The sequence below is a fragment of the Moschus berezovskii genome, chromosome 7, assembly GCF_049115385.1.
Source record: "Moschus berezovskii isolate FMDL1 chromosome 7, NW_MosBer_1.0, whole genome shotgun sequence".
NCBI classification, from domain to species: domain Eukaryota; kingdom Metazoa; phylum Chordata; class Mammalia; order Artiodactyla; family Moschidae; genus Moschus; species Moschus berezovskii.
The window spans coordinates 31398935-31415532 of NC_142466.1; the positions used below are offsets into that span (position 1 = coordinate 31398935).

Below are 16598 nucleotides of genomic sequence, written 5' to 3' on the forward strand. Positions count from 1 at the left end.
CACAGAAGTAGAAACCAAACCTGCAGTTACCAAAGAGTAAGGGGAGAGGGACAAATCAGGGTTATGGATTTAACAGATACAAACTACTTTATGTAAAACAGATAAGCAACAAGAATTTACTGTCTAAGAAATAGTATGTGGTTTAAAAAAACTAAGGAAATTAACGTGATACAGTATTAACTAAAGTACAGATTTTGTTCAAATTTCACTAAATTTTACACTACTGTCTATTATTTGTTTTCATATCTTATTCAAAATTCCACATTGTATTTAGCTGCACTGAACAGCTTCAGCTGCATGCAACAAATTCCGGTAAACTCTCTTTTTTTATTATGTTACAAATATTTTCTAATTTTCCTTGTTATGGCTTCTTTGATACACCATCATTCAAAAGCAGATATTTAATTTCCAATTACATAAGTTTTTTAAAGTATCTTTGAGATTTCTCATTTTGATACTAATAAGCTCATTTAAATGTTTTTTCTCTGCAATCACTCTCTGTATTTTTTCAGTCTTTTTTTATTGAGGCTTTCAATGGCTAAGTCAAAGATCTCTCTTGGTAAATGTCACATTGCACTTGAAAATATGTAGGGTATTTTCAAATATCTTTTGATACTGATTTCTAACATAATTCCAGAATGGTAAGAGAACAAATGGTAAGAGAATAGCAAGGAGAGATAAGAAAGCCTTCCTCAGCGATCAATGCAAAGAAATAGAGGAAAGCAATAGAATGGGAAAGACTAGAGATCTCTTCAAGAAAATTAGATACCAAGGGAACATTTCATACAAAGATGGGCTCAATAAAGGACAGAAATGGTATGGACCTAACAGAAGAAGAAGATATTAAGAAGAGGTGGCAAGAATACACAGAACTGTACAAAAAAGATCTTCAAAACCCAGATAATCACGATGGTGTGATCACTCACCTAGAGCCAGACATCCTGGAATGTGAAGCCAACTGAGCCTTAGGAAGCATCACTATGAACAAAGCTAGTGGAGGTGATGGAATTCCAGTTGAGCTATTTCAAATCCTGAAAGATGATGCTGTGAAAGTGCTGCACTCAATATGTCAGCAAATTTGGAAAACTCAGCTGTGGCCACAGAACTGGAAAAGGTCAGATTTCATTCCAATCCCAAAGAAAGGCAATGCCAAAGAATGCTCAAGCTACCACACAATTGCACTCATCTCACACACTAGTAAAGTAATGCTTAAAATTCTCCAAGCCAGACTTCAGCAATACGTGAACTGTGAACTTCCAGATGTTCAAGCTGGTTTTAAAAAAGGCAGAGAAACCAGAGATCAAATTGCCAACATTCACTGGATCATCGAAAAAGCAAGAGAGTTCCAGAAAAACATCTGTTTCTGCTTTATTGACTATGCCAAAGCCTTTGACTGTGTGGATCACAATAAACTGTGGAAAATTCTGAAAGAGATGGGAATAGCAGACCACCTGACCTGCCTTTTGAGAAACCTGTATGCTGGTCAGGAAGCAACAGTTAGAACTGGACAAGGAACAACAGACTGGTTCCAAATAGGAAAAGGAGTACGTCAAGGCTGTATATTGTCACCCTGCTTATTTAACTTATATGCAGAGTACATCATGAGAAACGCTGGGCTGGAAGAAGCAAAAGCTGGAATCAAGATTGCCAGGAGAAATATCAATAACCTCAGATATGCAGATGACACCACCCTTATGGCAGAAAGTGAAGAAGAACTAAAGAGCCTCTTGATGAAAGTGAAAGAGCAGACTGAAAAAGTTGGTTTAGCACTCAACATTCAGAAAACTAAGATCATGGCATCCGGTCCCATCACTTCATGGCAAATAGGTGGGGAAACAGTGGAAACAGTGGCTGACTTTACTTTTCTGGGCTCCAAAATCACTGCAGATGGTCACTGCAGCCATGAAATTAAAAGACGTTTACTCCTTGAAAGTTATGACCAACCTAGACAGCATATTAAAAAGCAGAGATTACTTTGTCAACAAAGGTCCATCTGGTCAAGGCTATGGTTTTTCCAGTGGTCATGTATGGATGTGAAAGTTGGACTATAAAGAAGGCTAGGTACCAAAGAATTAATGCTTTTGAACTGAAGTGTTGGAGAAGACTCTTCAGAGTCCCCTGGATTGCAAGGAGATGCAACCAGTCCATCCTAAAGGAGATCAGTTCTTGGTGTTCATTGGAAGGACTGATGTTGAAGCTGAAACTCCAATACTTTGGCCACCTGATGTGAAGAGTTGACTGATTTGAAAAGACCCTGATAATGGGAAAGATTGAGGGCAGGAAGAGAAGGTGATGACAGAAGATGAGATGGTTGGATGGCATCACCGACTCAATGGACATGGGTTTGGGTAGACTCCGGCAGTTGGTGATGGATAGGGAGGCCTGACGTGCTGCGGTTCATGGGGTCACAAAGAGTCGGACATGACTGAGCAACTGAACTGAAAGAGAACAGACTCTGTATGACTTCAATAACATTAGACCGTGAAATGTTTGCACCTTGTTTTATGTCACTGGATATGTTCCAGGGTCTCCTGGTTTATAGTCTATGGGAACTTGAACAGAATTTGTATCCTGCTGTTGTGTGAAAACTGTAGAAATCTTAATTATCTTCGATTGGTTCATAGTGCTTTTCAGGTCTACTCTTCCCTTCTACTTTTCTATTCATTCTATTAATTTTTGAGACTTTGATACTTAAATTCCATATAAAAGTCTTAATTTATCTACCTAAAAATAATTGTATTATACAGTGGAACTATATATAACTATATATACTTTGTCTTGTATTTTCCAAGTCTCCTGTAAATGTGTTATGATACCTTCACTATAAAAAAATGTAACAGTCTACAAAGTATTCAAAAATTAAAAGAAAAAAAAAGAATTTACTGCCTATAACAGGGAATTATAGCCAGTATCTTGTAATAACCTATAATAGAATATGATGTGTACTCTGATGTACACCTAAAACTAATACAATATTATAAAATCAACTAATACAGTATTGTAAAATCAACTTAAATAAAAAGTTAGTAGCTTTACTTATGCAGTATGAAATCTATCAATTGAGTTGTAGAGTGATTTATGTATCTTAAAGAAATAACAGGTTAAAGTTATTTAAAAAGTGAAGTGACATATGTAGAACAGACTGGTGGACACAGTGGGGGAAGGAGAGGGTAGGACAAATTGAGAAAGCAACACTGACATACACACTCTCGTGTGTAAAATGTTAACTAGCAGGAAGCTGCTAAATGACAGGGAGCCAGCCTGGAACTCTGTGACAACCCAGAGGTGTGGCAGGGAGCAGGGGGAGGCTCAAGATGGAAGGGAGATATATATATAATATATAAATACATAACATTTATACAAAATATATGATATACATTTTTATATAAATTATATAATTGTACATATATAACATATATATATATAGTATATGTAACTATATGTATATCCCCTCTATCTTGTCCCTCCCCCACTCCCGTCCACACTTCTGCTGCTGCTGCTATGTCACTTCAATCGTGTCTGACTCTGTGTGACCCCACAGACGGCAGCCCACCAGGCTCCCCCATCCCTGGGATTCTCCAAGCAAGAACACTGGAGTGGGTTGCCATTTCCTTCTCCAATGCGTGAAAAGTGAAAGTGAAGTTGCTCAGTCGTGTCTGACTCCAAGACCCCATGGACTGCAGCCTACCAGGCTCCTCTGTCCATGGGATTTTCCAGGCAAGAGTACTGGAGTGGGGTGCCGTTGCCATCTAGGTTGTTTGAAATTGCCAGGCTGGGCTCCCTGTGTCATCTAGCAGCTTCTTGTTAGCTATATGTATACATACACGTATATATGTGAAGTGAAAGTCACTCAGTCATGTCCGACTCTTTGCAACCCCATGGGCTGTATGTAGTCCATGGAATTCTCCAAGCCAGAATACTGGAGTGTGTAGCCTTTCCCTTCTTCAGGGGATCTTCCCAACCCAGGGGTCAAACCCAGCTCTTCTGCATTGCAGGTGGTTGTTACCAGCTGAGCCATAAAGGAAGCCCAAGAATACTGGAGTGGGTAGCCTATCCCTTCTCCAGTGGATCTTCCCAACCCAGGAATTGAACCAGGCTCTCCTACATTGCAGGCAGTTTCTTTACCAACTGAGTAACCAGGGAAGCCCAAATATATATATATTAAAAAAGACAATGACTCACAATGATGTACAGCAGAGACAACCACAACATTATAAAGCAATTATCCTCCACTTAAAAATAATGAAGTGATATGCAAATGCAACATGGCATTATTATTAGATCAAATATTAATCATTAATTCTTTCAACTAAATAGACAATGGATTAGTTTAGACTGAGGTATGGAATTATAAAGTAGTCCTGATATTCTATTTCTTCATTATTAAATTCCTTACATGTATACTTAAGTCGTTTCAAGAAAGAAGTAGGATATACATGTTTTAAGATATTAAAAAACAAAATTACCAGAAAAATCTAAATAATAATTCATATATTAAAAAATACTCTAAACATTGCAACATCAGACAGATGACACACATAAAGCTCTCTCACCTCATCGTCTGAGTAGTTGTAGGCAGACGCTACAGCTACCCACATCTTACTGGCTACTGTTGCTGCTTGTTTCATACCAGATTTTAGCACGTCCATCTTGGGTCCTGAGAGGATATTGTCCAGCTTTAGCCCTGACAAAGAATTTACCACAGAACCCAATGAGCCGTGTGGTGAGGAACGGACCAGTGCTGATAAAGAAGTTGAACGTTCCTTAGGACCTCTGGAAGGAGTCTGTTGCTTGAGACGCCCCGTAGAAGTTTTAGACCTGGACACTGCAGGGGAGCCTTTTTCACCTTCAGGACTTTCCTGTGCTGGTGGACCATGATCTAAAGGTAGGCTTGATCTCCTCTCTAAAGAGTGAATAAATGCACTGGTAGCACCAGACTCTCTGTTTCCCTCTCCATGTAGTTCCATACTAGTAGACTTGCTACCTAAGGGACTCTTTAGATTCATATAGCTTTCGATTTCATCAGCCAGATTACGTGCAATAACTGGAGAAAACAGCTTCTCTTCTGAATCAGTTTTTTCTCCTATACATTGAGTGGCTAAAAGCGACAAAGGATCTAGTCCAGTTTCAACATCTTCCCTCTCAACAGCTTTAGCAACACCATATAAGCTATTTCTCTTATTTGCTAGATCTCTGGATTCTGCTTTCGAGTCTCTGGACTGATTCTTATCATTTTGTAGACTGTCACATGCACCCTTTGTCATAGCAGCTTTAGCTACATTTTCATCAACCACAGGTTCGATCAGTTCTTGGCTTTCCTCAAGCATCTCTAACACCGATGATCGGTGCTCCGAATCCCAAGTGCTTTCAGATACACAAGTCCTAGTGTCAGCTGGATGACAGCTAATACTCTTAAAGCTATGGGTTCTTGCATTATGATGTGGAGAAGTCTTAGGACTTGTCAGCGCTGTGAGAATCTTGGCATCTGCTCCCATCATGATAGCCACTTCACTTGAATTCAAATCCAAACTGCTCTTCTTAAGTAACATTCCTGCTCGACTTTCAGAACTAAAACTACAGCTTCTCTCTGGAAAATGCTTTTGTCTTTTTTCTCCTCTGTCACCATTCTTCTTGAGATTAATAACTTCACCAAAGACAGCATCTTCAACTGGATCTTGACTAGAAAATAATACATTTGATGTACTACCTAAAAAGAGAAAGTACAGTATTAAAAACACATCTCTTTTCTGATGTAACTTTTCTTAAAAAAACGTTTTTTTCTGATTTTTGAAAGTGAGACATAAAGTAAAAGATTCAGAAAGGTTAGATGGTATACAGAAAAAGTCCAAAAACACTGCTTAACCCTGTGTCTTAAAAACATTTTAATGTCTAATATGTCTTTTATCCTCTATGCATATACATACACATTTTAAGAAAAGATCATGCAATATATACTGTATAAACCTGTATTGTTCACTGACAGATATCACACCTATTAATAAATATAATCTATAACCATGTTTTATAGTTTAAGAGTTTTACATTCAACTTAAGAAATACATTCTATGTTAAACAGCAGACCCTGGAGGAGGGCATGGCAACCCACTCCAGTATTCTAGCCTGGAGAATCCTATGGATAGAGGAGCCTGGTGGGCTGCCATCCATAGGGTCACAAAGAGCTGGACACCTCTGAAGCAACTGTGTACACTGTGCACCTCATCCTGTGGAATCAAGATGTCATGTAAGACATGGGTGCTGCCCTCGAGTTCCTGATTATCTAATTGAAGAGAGGAAAGCTCTAACAAGCTCCAAGACTGTTGGGCTGATTTTGTTTGTTTTTATTGGTGTATAATTGCTTTACAGTGTTGCGTTAGTTTCTGCTGCACAAAGAAGTGAATCAGCTTTATGGATGCATATATCCCTTTTCGCTTAGACTTCACTCAGCGGCCCCGTCCCTCCCCTCTGGGTCGTCTCAGAGCCAGGCTGGGCTCCCTGTGCCACGCAGCAGCTTCCCCCAGCTGTCTGTCTCCACGGGGTCGTGTGTAGATGTCGGCGCTGCTCTCGCACTTTGTCCCGCCCTCCCCTTCTCACCTGTGTCCACGTCTGTTCTCTGCGTCTGCTTGTCTATTCCTGCCTGCAAATAGCTTTCTTTGTACCATTTTTCTAGATTCCACATACGTGCGTTAATATACAGTATTTGTTTTCCTCTTTCTGACTTTTTCAATCCATATGACAGACTCTGGGCCCATCCTCATCTCTACAAAGGACCCAATTTTGTCCCTTTTGTGGCTGAGTAATATTCCATTGTATATCCATCTTATTTATGCATTCCTCTCTTGTTGGATGTTTTGTTTTTTTTTTTTTTTTGAACAGAGGAAAATTTATGCGTCGAACCTGGACTGGTCACTTATGATAATATACATGAGCTCCAAGATATATATACTGAGGGTCCAAGATCAAGGTGCTGGCAGGTCTGGTGTCTCCAGAGGCCTCTCTCCTAGGCTTGCAGGCAGCTGCCCTCTCACTGTGTCCGCACGTGGCCCTTTCCCTGTATACAGTCACTCCTGGTGTCTCATTGACTCCTTACAAGGACACCACTCATACTGAATTAGGGGCCCCATCCTTTAACCTCATTTAACTTAAATTATCTCCCTAAAGGAACTATCTCCAAATACAATCACACTGGAGGTTGGGGCTTCAACCTAGGAATTTGGGGGACATGGAGAGTCTATAGCATCTCCCCACATCACAGAGCCAGTAGTGGTGGAGCTGGGGTGTGCCTCTTGGCTCCCTCCCCACGATCCCCTCAACGGCTGTCTTTGTCACTTTGCCATCCACCACCGCCTCTTTCTGTGTACACAGAAAATGGCCCATGACACAAAAGTCAAGGGAATGAAGGCTATGGGGAGGCGATAAAGGAGAGAAAGGAAGCTGAAATGCAGAAAATGCAGAGAAAGTGACTCTTTGCAAAACAGGAAATACAGCTTACGCCCAAACTTATTCTTCCATGGCCAAGAGTCTCCTCCCGCCCCCATGACCCTGGTTTTGCTTTAACAATAGGAAATTCTCTCATCCTCTCAGATGGTAAAGAAGGTCTTGGGGACTAGTGTTTGTTCTCCTACTAAAAGCCTCTAGACTGACATGACCCAATAACATGCTCTTTCCAAAATTACAAGATCATATATGGTTTAACTTTTTTCATCATATTTTTGTAACACAACAACAAAAAAAACCAACCAACCAACCAACCAAAACCCTCTTCCAGTGCTAAAGAGTTCAGAAATGTAATTAATAAAGATTTTCTGATTAGCTAGAACATGTTAAATCCAAAAAAGCTAAACATGCTTTTCTCCTTCTGTCAGATAATGCAAGGAAGCATCTTATACAAAAAAAGCACATGCTTTCAACTATATTGGATTTTCCTTTAAAAAGAACAATAATTTAAAGTGGCTGCTAGCAGAGAATTAGGTGCATTTAAATGGGTATTTGTGTTCTGAAAATCTTAATTGAAACTCTTTCATTGTTGTTGTTTATGTATGTGTTTGTTTTGGTTCTGAGGGAAAGCTGAGGTTCTTTTGTGCATTAGGAAGCCTTTCATCTGAAATTCCAGAAAAAAAAATAAATAGATAAACAGCAGACCTAAAAAGAAACAGCAGAGCTGTATGAGGTCAAGAATCAACAGTTAGAATCAGACATGGAACAAAGGAATGGTTCAAAATTGGGAAAGGAGTATGTCAAGGCTGTATATTGTCACCCTGCTTATTTAACTTACATGCAGAGCACATCATGAAAAATGTCAGGATGGATGAATCACAAGCTGGAATCAAGACTGCCAGGAGAAATACCAACAACTTCAGATATGCAGATGATACCACTTGAATGGTAGAAAGTGAAGAGGAACTAAAGGGCCTCTTAATGAGCATGAAAGAGGAGAGTGAAAAAGCTGGCTTAAAACTCAACACTCAAAAAACAAAGATCATGCCATCTGGTCCCGTCACTTCATGGCAAATAGATGGAGAAACAATGGTAATAGTAACAGACTTTATTTGGGCTCCAAAATCACTGAGGGTGGTGACTGCAGCCACAAAATTAAAAAACGCTTGCTCTTTGGAAGAAAAACTATGACAAACCTAGACAGCATATTAAAAAGCAGAGATCTTTGCCAACAAAGATCCATATAGTCAAAGCCGTACAGTCAAAGCCAACTATTTCCCGTAGCCATGTACAGATATGAGAGTTGAACCATAAAGAAGGCTGAATGCCAAGGAATTGATGCTTTCTAATTGTGGTGCTGGAGAATTCTCTTGAGAATCCCCTGGACAGCAAGGAGATCAAACCATCCATCCTAAAGAAATCAACCGTGAATATTCATTGGAAGGACTGAGGCTGAAGCTCCAATACTTTGGCTACCTGATGAGAAGAGCTAACTCACTGGAAAAGATCCTGATGCTGGGAGAGACTGAGGGCAGGAGAAGGAAGGGGTCATAGAGGGTGAGATGATTAGATGGCATCACCGACTCAATGGACTTGAGTCTGAGTAAATTCCAGGAGATAGTGAAGGACAGGGAAGCCTGGCACACCGCAATCCATGGGGTCGCAGAGTTAGACACAGCTTAGCAGCTAAACAGACAGAAAAAGAAATAACCTCTTCTATCCTAGATCTCATATACCTAATTCAACAAGTATTTACCAGAAATCTACTTTGCACAAAAAAAATGCATAGTCATAGATTATATATTTGCTATAGCCAAAGTCTTACTTCTCCAAAGTACTGAACAAAAGGATCTAGAATGGAGTGCTTACAATCAGCAAATGATAAGAAGCCTAATAAAATCTGAATAGCCCAAATTTTTTCTGTTAAGTTTATTCCTTCAACAAGTATCTGAATGCCTACTAGCACCCACTACATGAAGTGCTAATACAATGGAGAATAAAACAGACATAATCCCAGCCTTCACAGAGATCAATCATGTTTCATCAAGTGTCTATAGGAACACCCCCTCCAGCTTTAGGAGATGCAGGCAGTCATTAAGTCCCTGCTACCATGCAATTTTTTCCACACCAAGACCAAAAACTATCTCTAGTTGCATCACTACGTGTATGCTGAGTCGCTTCAGTCATGTGCGACCCTATGAACTGTAGCCCCACCAGGCTCCTCTGTCCATGGGATTCTCTAGGCAGCATGCCCTCCTCCAGGGGATCTTCCCAACCCAGGGATCAAACCAGGGTCTCCTGCATTGCATGTGTTCTTTACCACTGACTCACTGGGATTAGCAGAACTTAACTCTAAGCATTCATATTTAGGATTCTCATTGGTTTTTTAAAAACCTTAGAGTTTGGGGCAAAATTTGTTTTTGATAAAGTCTTTTTTTTTAATCTTTCAAACTGATTTCAAGATTCTTTTTAATATTCCAAATCAGTATTTAATAATCATAATCAACCAATTAAAGAGAACTAATAATAAGCATTTAGAGATTTTTTTTTTTAAAGCTTTTAGGGGAATTAAATTAGCATGTTTTGTAACTCTGAAGTTTGTACCTGCTTCAAAAAAATTTTACCAATATTTTAGAAAAGATGTTTGCAAATTTACTGGTTCTTATTTTGAAGAGTTTAGTGGCACATTTTGTTCAATTTTAAATTGACTTTGAGTTAAAATATGTTTGACATATTTAAAATAAATTAAAATGTTTGACATATTGGCAAAAGCTTCATTCCATTTCCTTTCTTAATAGAGTAACTCTTTCTACATCAAAATGTAACATGGAAATAAGATCAAAAAAGAGAAAAAAACACACCAGTCCCCAAACTAAGTCCATTTCAATATTCTGAGAAGATTCTAAACATTTGATGAAGAAAACTCTGCCCTCCTTTTTCTTTTTAATCTGCTATCCATACGTTGGGAAAATAGGATTAAGAATACATATATCAATTACTTTTTAAAAAAAAACATTTATCTCCACCTCTTGAATAAAACCCCTCACCCCCTGCAAAATAACAGAAATTGGTATCACAACTAAAAACAAAAAAACTTTAGGAATGAGAAGTATTTCCATGTTAAAAAGCTAAGCAAATGAACTTCTATGAAGTCTCAATAGATACACTTACAGATAAGATAACTGACTTTAGGGAAGTGAACTGTAGCTACTACCAACAAGCGCAAATAAATGTGTTTGCCTTAAGGGTAAGGGCTACAATGTAATTGAAAGTAGTAAACTCAAATTTATGGGAGTTACACAGCAACAGTTACTCATTACAAATACTGATCCCCTGGAGAAGGGAGTGGCAACCAACTCCAGTACTCTTGCCTGGAGAATTCCAGAGACAGAGGATCCTGGTGGGCTACAGTCCATGTGATTGCAAACACAACTAAGCAACTAACACTGTGACTGTATGACTTAATCATAAATAAGTCGCTCAGGGTACCTATAATAATTGGGCAAAAATTAAAGACCCGCTGCTATTTTTGTGTAGAATCTTAAGTGATATCAATCTTTTTCTTCCATTTCCTTTCAGGTATAGGAATTACCCTGCTACGCACAGCCCTTTGGGATTTGACCACATAATTGCCTCTCTGTTCAGGATGAGTATGAGGCCCATCCTACAGTTCCTCTCTCATTATCAACCATTAGAAAGGAGGACAGAACTCAGAACAGGCACGACAATAAGAAAAGTATTCCAGGACTTCCCCGGTAGTCCAGGGTTAAGAATCCACCTGCCGAAGCAGGACAGACAGGTTTGATCTCTGGTCCGAGAAGATCCCACATACTGCAGAGCAACCAAATTCATGCACCACTACTGAGCCCGTGTTTGAAAGCCTATGAGTCCTAGAGTCTATGCTCTGCAACAAGAGAAGCCACTACAAGAAGATGCCCACACATCACAAGTGGAGGGTAGCTTCAGCTCACCGCAACTAGAGACAGGCTGCACACAGCAATAAAGACCCAGTGCAGCCATAAATGAATAAAAATTTTAAAAATTACAGAATACATGAATGCAGTCTTATTTTTTAAAAAAAGGTTTTCCAAATAACATCTAAACACACTTAATATCTTCCTTTTAAAAATGAAGTATTTTTAAATAACTATTTTAATTTCCTCTTTAGCCCATTTACAGGATTCAGCTTATTACTTTTGACTCTTGAGCATGTTCATTACAATTAAGTTAGCAATTTATAATGTCACTAAAGACACACATGGACCCACAGAAGTATGTTTTAAACACTTAATAACAAAAGTGTTGGACTTCCCTGGTGGTTCAGTGGTTAAGAATCTGCCTTGCAATGCAAGAGACATGGGTTCGATACCTGGTCCGGGAAGATCCCACGTGCCAAGGGGCAATTAAGTCCATGTACTGCAACTATTGAGCCCACACTTTAGAGCCCAGGAGGTGCAACTACTGAGCCCATGTGCTGCAACTACTGAGGCCTGCATCCTAGAGCCTGTTGTTAGCAACAAGAGAAGCTACAACAATAAGAAGCCTACGTACAACTAGAGAGTAGTGTCCAGCTCGCCACAACTAGAGAAAGTCTGATGCAGCAACGAAGACCCAGTGCAGCCAAAAAATAATAAAGAAATTAAAAGAAAAACATTTAATAACTTAAATGTAAAGACTCACCAGTGCTACTTTTTCTGCCATTGACATCAAATATCCCAGATGGAACTTTCACAATACTGCCGCCCCACGCAGGAGGTTCAGCGGGACTCTGGGGCTCTGCACTAGGTTGAGAATGTTTGGCCACAATAGCAGAGACATTGCACACCTCTGGGGAAAAAATATCTGGACGTTAGCATTCCTATTTTCACCAGTACTGAACAGACACAGTACTTTTAAATATATCTATGGACTTTTTTTTTTTATGTGGAGATGAATACATGATTATTTTATTACTGATTTATTCTGATTTTATGCCATAAATGTTGCCAGTAGTGACTGAAATAAATGCTTTATTTTAGCATTCATAATTCTAACTTGAGTATTCCTAAGTGAATCAATTAAGACTGGCCTTTTGTCACATTCCTCATCACTTCTCAAGTAGGAGAGGGGCTTGCTTCTGTATAATTCTGGAGCATAAAATAAGTGACATCATTAAAGAAAGGGAACTTTTGTGTTAGAGGACAAGAAGAACATCATGTTATCATAAAGCCAAATATTCCTCCATATTTTCTTAAAGTGATTACTAGAAAACATTTCTATCTCAGTAAGTACCCTAAAAAAAGAAAAACTACACAGACTATATTGGAACTTACAAATGAAAAATGTCAACTTAGATATCTGAAGGACTTCTAGTGGAAGAGCATTTTAAAATAAAAGGTACACTGGAATACAAGTTTGATGACTCAAAGTTTAGTCCTGATTCTGTCACGAAAGTTATTTTACATTGGCAAATGAATACCATGATGGGTTGTACTTTCTACAAAACTGAGGGCTGACCTACAGAGTCTCTAAAAATCTCTTAAATTCTAAAATTCTGAGACTACCAAAAATCTATCATATATGACAGAGTTCATGCTAAGTCATTTCAGTTATGTCCAACTCAGTGCAACCCTATGGACTGTAGCCCGCCAGGGTCCCCTGTCCATGCAATTCTCCAGGCAAGAATACTGGAGTGGATTGCCATGCCCTTCTTCCAGGGGATCTTCCTGACCCAGGGATCGAATGTGATTCTCTTGGTCTCCTGCATTGGCAGGCAGGTTCTTTACCACTAGCGCCACCTGGGAAACCCATAGATAACAGTACCTAATATCTTATAAGCCCAGACTTGACATTTCTGAACATAATCACCAAAATTATCAAATAAGACTTTTAAATAATACAGGTAACTCACTAAGTAAAGCTAAGTAAATATCAGTACTTAACCTTCTGTTTTAGTTATTAAGTCTCCTGACATTTGTTCTTCAGGCACATGAATTTCTGCATCATCCTTTAAAAGTTCATCCTTAGACCCATAGCCTTGGTCAGACTGACCTCCTGTTAAAAAGAATAAAGGCTGACATATGTTTTCATATATTTACAGTCAAGCTATAAATTGTCAAAGGAAATTCCACCAACTTATGCAATTCAACTTCTAAAAAGAAAGAAGAGACAAAAGCTCACAAAGCACACAAAACATTTTACAACAAAGATAAGAAGCAAAGAACAGCAGAAAGGAATTTCAAAACTAAAAATCATTACATATTTGAAAGCAATGAGTCTTAATTTCCTCATATATAAATCAGTAGATTTGGATGCTTTGAAAGTTTCTTTTGGAGTGTATTTATAAAATGATACCTTTTGTGTTAAGACCGAAGTGGAAATAAAACATACACCTGCTTACTTCTGCAAAAAGAAATGCATAATAAACCATAAAACAATAAAACTGGTCACCAACAAAAGGTGGGGGAAAATAGGATGGGAGGGATAGAGAGGAAACTTCTCTAACTATGGTTATCATATTGCATTTTTATTTTTGGAAACGTAATTTCTACATATTCAAAAATTAAATCAGCAAAACTGAGGGTGGGGGTGTAATTAAAACTGGATGTACACAAAAACAAAAGAAATCAATTGTCTATGAGTAAGATAACCACACTTAAAGGATGGGAGAAGACTAATCCAAATAACTTCTAATACATTATTTTGAGTATACACCCTAAGCCTGAGGGATAGTAGTCAAATTCTGAACTCCTTCAGTTTGTTCCTCACAGGGAAATGTATGTAGCTGTGCTGAAACTATACTATGTGTACTGGAAGACTGAGCAATTGAGTAAATGTGATGATGTTGGGAACCAAGATTCTTACTGTGGAAGAAGAGAGATTTTTTACAAAAGAAAAAAAAAATGACATGCAGAAAGGCAAAGAAAAACTTGTGTAACTGAGTTGGAATTAGAATTATTTCTAAAATAACATAAAAATTTTTTCTAGCTCTGCTGAAAAAGTCTAGAACATCACTCTGGAGGGAGTAAGCATATCTAGGGCCCAGATCTCGGCTTCTAGAATCTATTGCCCATTAAAAGGAAGCTGAGATCCTTGAAGAAATGGCTAATTCCAGAGCTCAGGCGGGGAAGGTACAAGAATGAGCCAGGAACACTTTGTTATGTAAGAAAACAAGTGCTCAAAAACATGAGAGGACATTTCTAAAGGAAATTCACCATCTTACAACCATCACAGTATAAAGACTGGTCCAGGCAAGAATCATCAATGGATGCTAAACTTAAAAGGGAAAGTGTGATGAAAAAGCAGATATTATTGCATAGTCTCAGAGTATCTCTTCACAAGTGACTTATTATCTGCAGGAGGGCTAATAGTAACTAACAGAAACCAAACACTGACACCAAGTGACCAAAATCAACACCACCAATGAGGAACAGACAGAACTGTGGCCTCTGAGATGTGGCCGTCTCAGAAGGCTATAACAGCATTTCTGTAGAAGAGCCATGGATGCAGTCTAATTTAATCACCGGGACACAGCAGACAAACTCAAATTTGGCAGCATTTCACAAAATAACTTGACTTACTCTTCAAAAAGGTAGAGGTCATGAAAGACAAAGAAAAGGTGAGGAACTATGCTGGTTACACGTGACTAAAGAGAAGGAGTTAAGTACCATAAAGGACATTACAACTGACCACACTGTGATAACTGTACATTAAGTTCAGCTCAGTTGCTCAGTCGTGTTAAAGTGGTATATAAATGTTTCCCTGAATTAGTAAACTATACTGCAGTCATGTAAGAGCAAACACTACTGAAGTATTAAGAGGTAAGAGGGCAAGATGTATGCAATCTGCTCTCACATAATTTAGGGGGAAAATGTGTATATGCATACAGAAAGAAAATGATAAATGTGTTAACCTAAAAGTGAATGAAGTTAGATAAAAGTTATTCAAGAGTTCTTTGGAGTGCTCTTGAAACATTTAATAAGCTTAAAATGATTTCAAAATAGTTTTTTAAAAGTCTACTTTTGCTTTAATGTTCCATCACTTTAAGGAAATAAAATAAAAAGAAAATAAAGGCAAATTACTAGGGAAACATTATGAAGGATGTCGATGAAAAACACATAAAACAAAAAATATAGTGACTTCCACTGTCTACCACTTTTTATTTTTTATTTCTTTTCACTTTCTGTCGCTCTTTAAAGTACCATTGAAACTATGGGTTCACCAATAACAAAAGAATCAAACTTAAAAAACTTGCTATTTAGATCACCAACAAGGACCCACTGTATAGCACAGGGAACTACACTCAATATTTTTTAATAGTCTATAAGGGAAAAGAATCTGAGAAGAATATAAATATATAAAACCAAATCATTGTACATCTGAAATTAACACAATACTGTAAGTCTACTGTACTTCAATTTTTAAAAAACATTTTATAAAAAATACTGCTATTAAGAATGACTACGTTCAGTCATTTTTTTATTGGCCCCTCAGAAAGTCTGGTAAAACGTTATGGTGCCACGAAACGGACACTGGTCTGGGAACTGAGTAAGCTGATTAAACTCAGATATGGCTTCAATAAGCTAACTGACTCAGTATCAAGTACCAAACGGAAAGATTCTATGAGATAATCCTTCATGAAAAGAGTAACTTAAGCAACTGGGCTGGAGGTTTCCAAAAGTGTCAGATGACATCACCTACAGAGACATAATCACAGTAAATTCAATACTAGAGCTTCAGTCATTTGAAATGTAACTGAAAAGAAATATATGAAAAAGGGATCTGAAGTTCCTTCCCCAACTGAGGAATACAGAATCTTCATGCAGTTTCCCAGTATTACTAGATCTTTTTTTTCCACTTAAAGGAAACCAACTTAAAAATCTAGAGAGAGAAGGAGAGTGCTTACTGTAATAATAATTATTATTGTAAGTGGTGAAATGGTTTCATACCACAAATTATTTTCTTGGTTTTTCACAAATGAAATCAGTTTATTCTCTAAGTACTAGGAAAAAATATAGGAGGAAATAAAATAAGGTGTTTTTCAAATTAAAGTCTCATGAAAATTCCTACATGTTGAAAGAAATTTAATTTACAAACAAAATTGTAACTTATAGTTTTATGTTGACTTTCACCAACTTATACCTGCTTCTGTAATCATGGGGGAGTTTCTAGCACAAGAATCAGCA

General features: G+C 38.0%; 1 protein-coding gene across 3 annotated transcripts in view; it reads right to left on the reverse strand.

Annotated features, from left to right (window-relative positions):
- The window catches only part of DENND4C (DENN domain containing 4C), a 123629-nt gene that overhangs the window by 25241 nt on the left and 81790 nt on the right, over positions 1-16598 (reverse strand). For all 3 annotated transcript variants that reach the window (XM_055428160.2, XM_055428158.2, XM_055428159.2), the window contains 3 exons: positions 13357-13467; positions 12115-12261; positions 4554-5707 (listed from right to left, as the gene is read on the reverse strand). In XM_055428160.2, the coding sequence (XP_055284135.2) occupies positions 4554-5707; positions 12115-12261; positions 13357-13467 (1412 nt within the window). The remainder of the gene's footprint in view (positions 1-4553; positions 5708-12114; positions 12262-13356; positions 13468-16598) is intronic.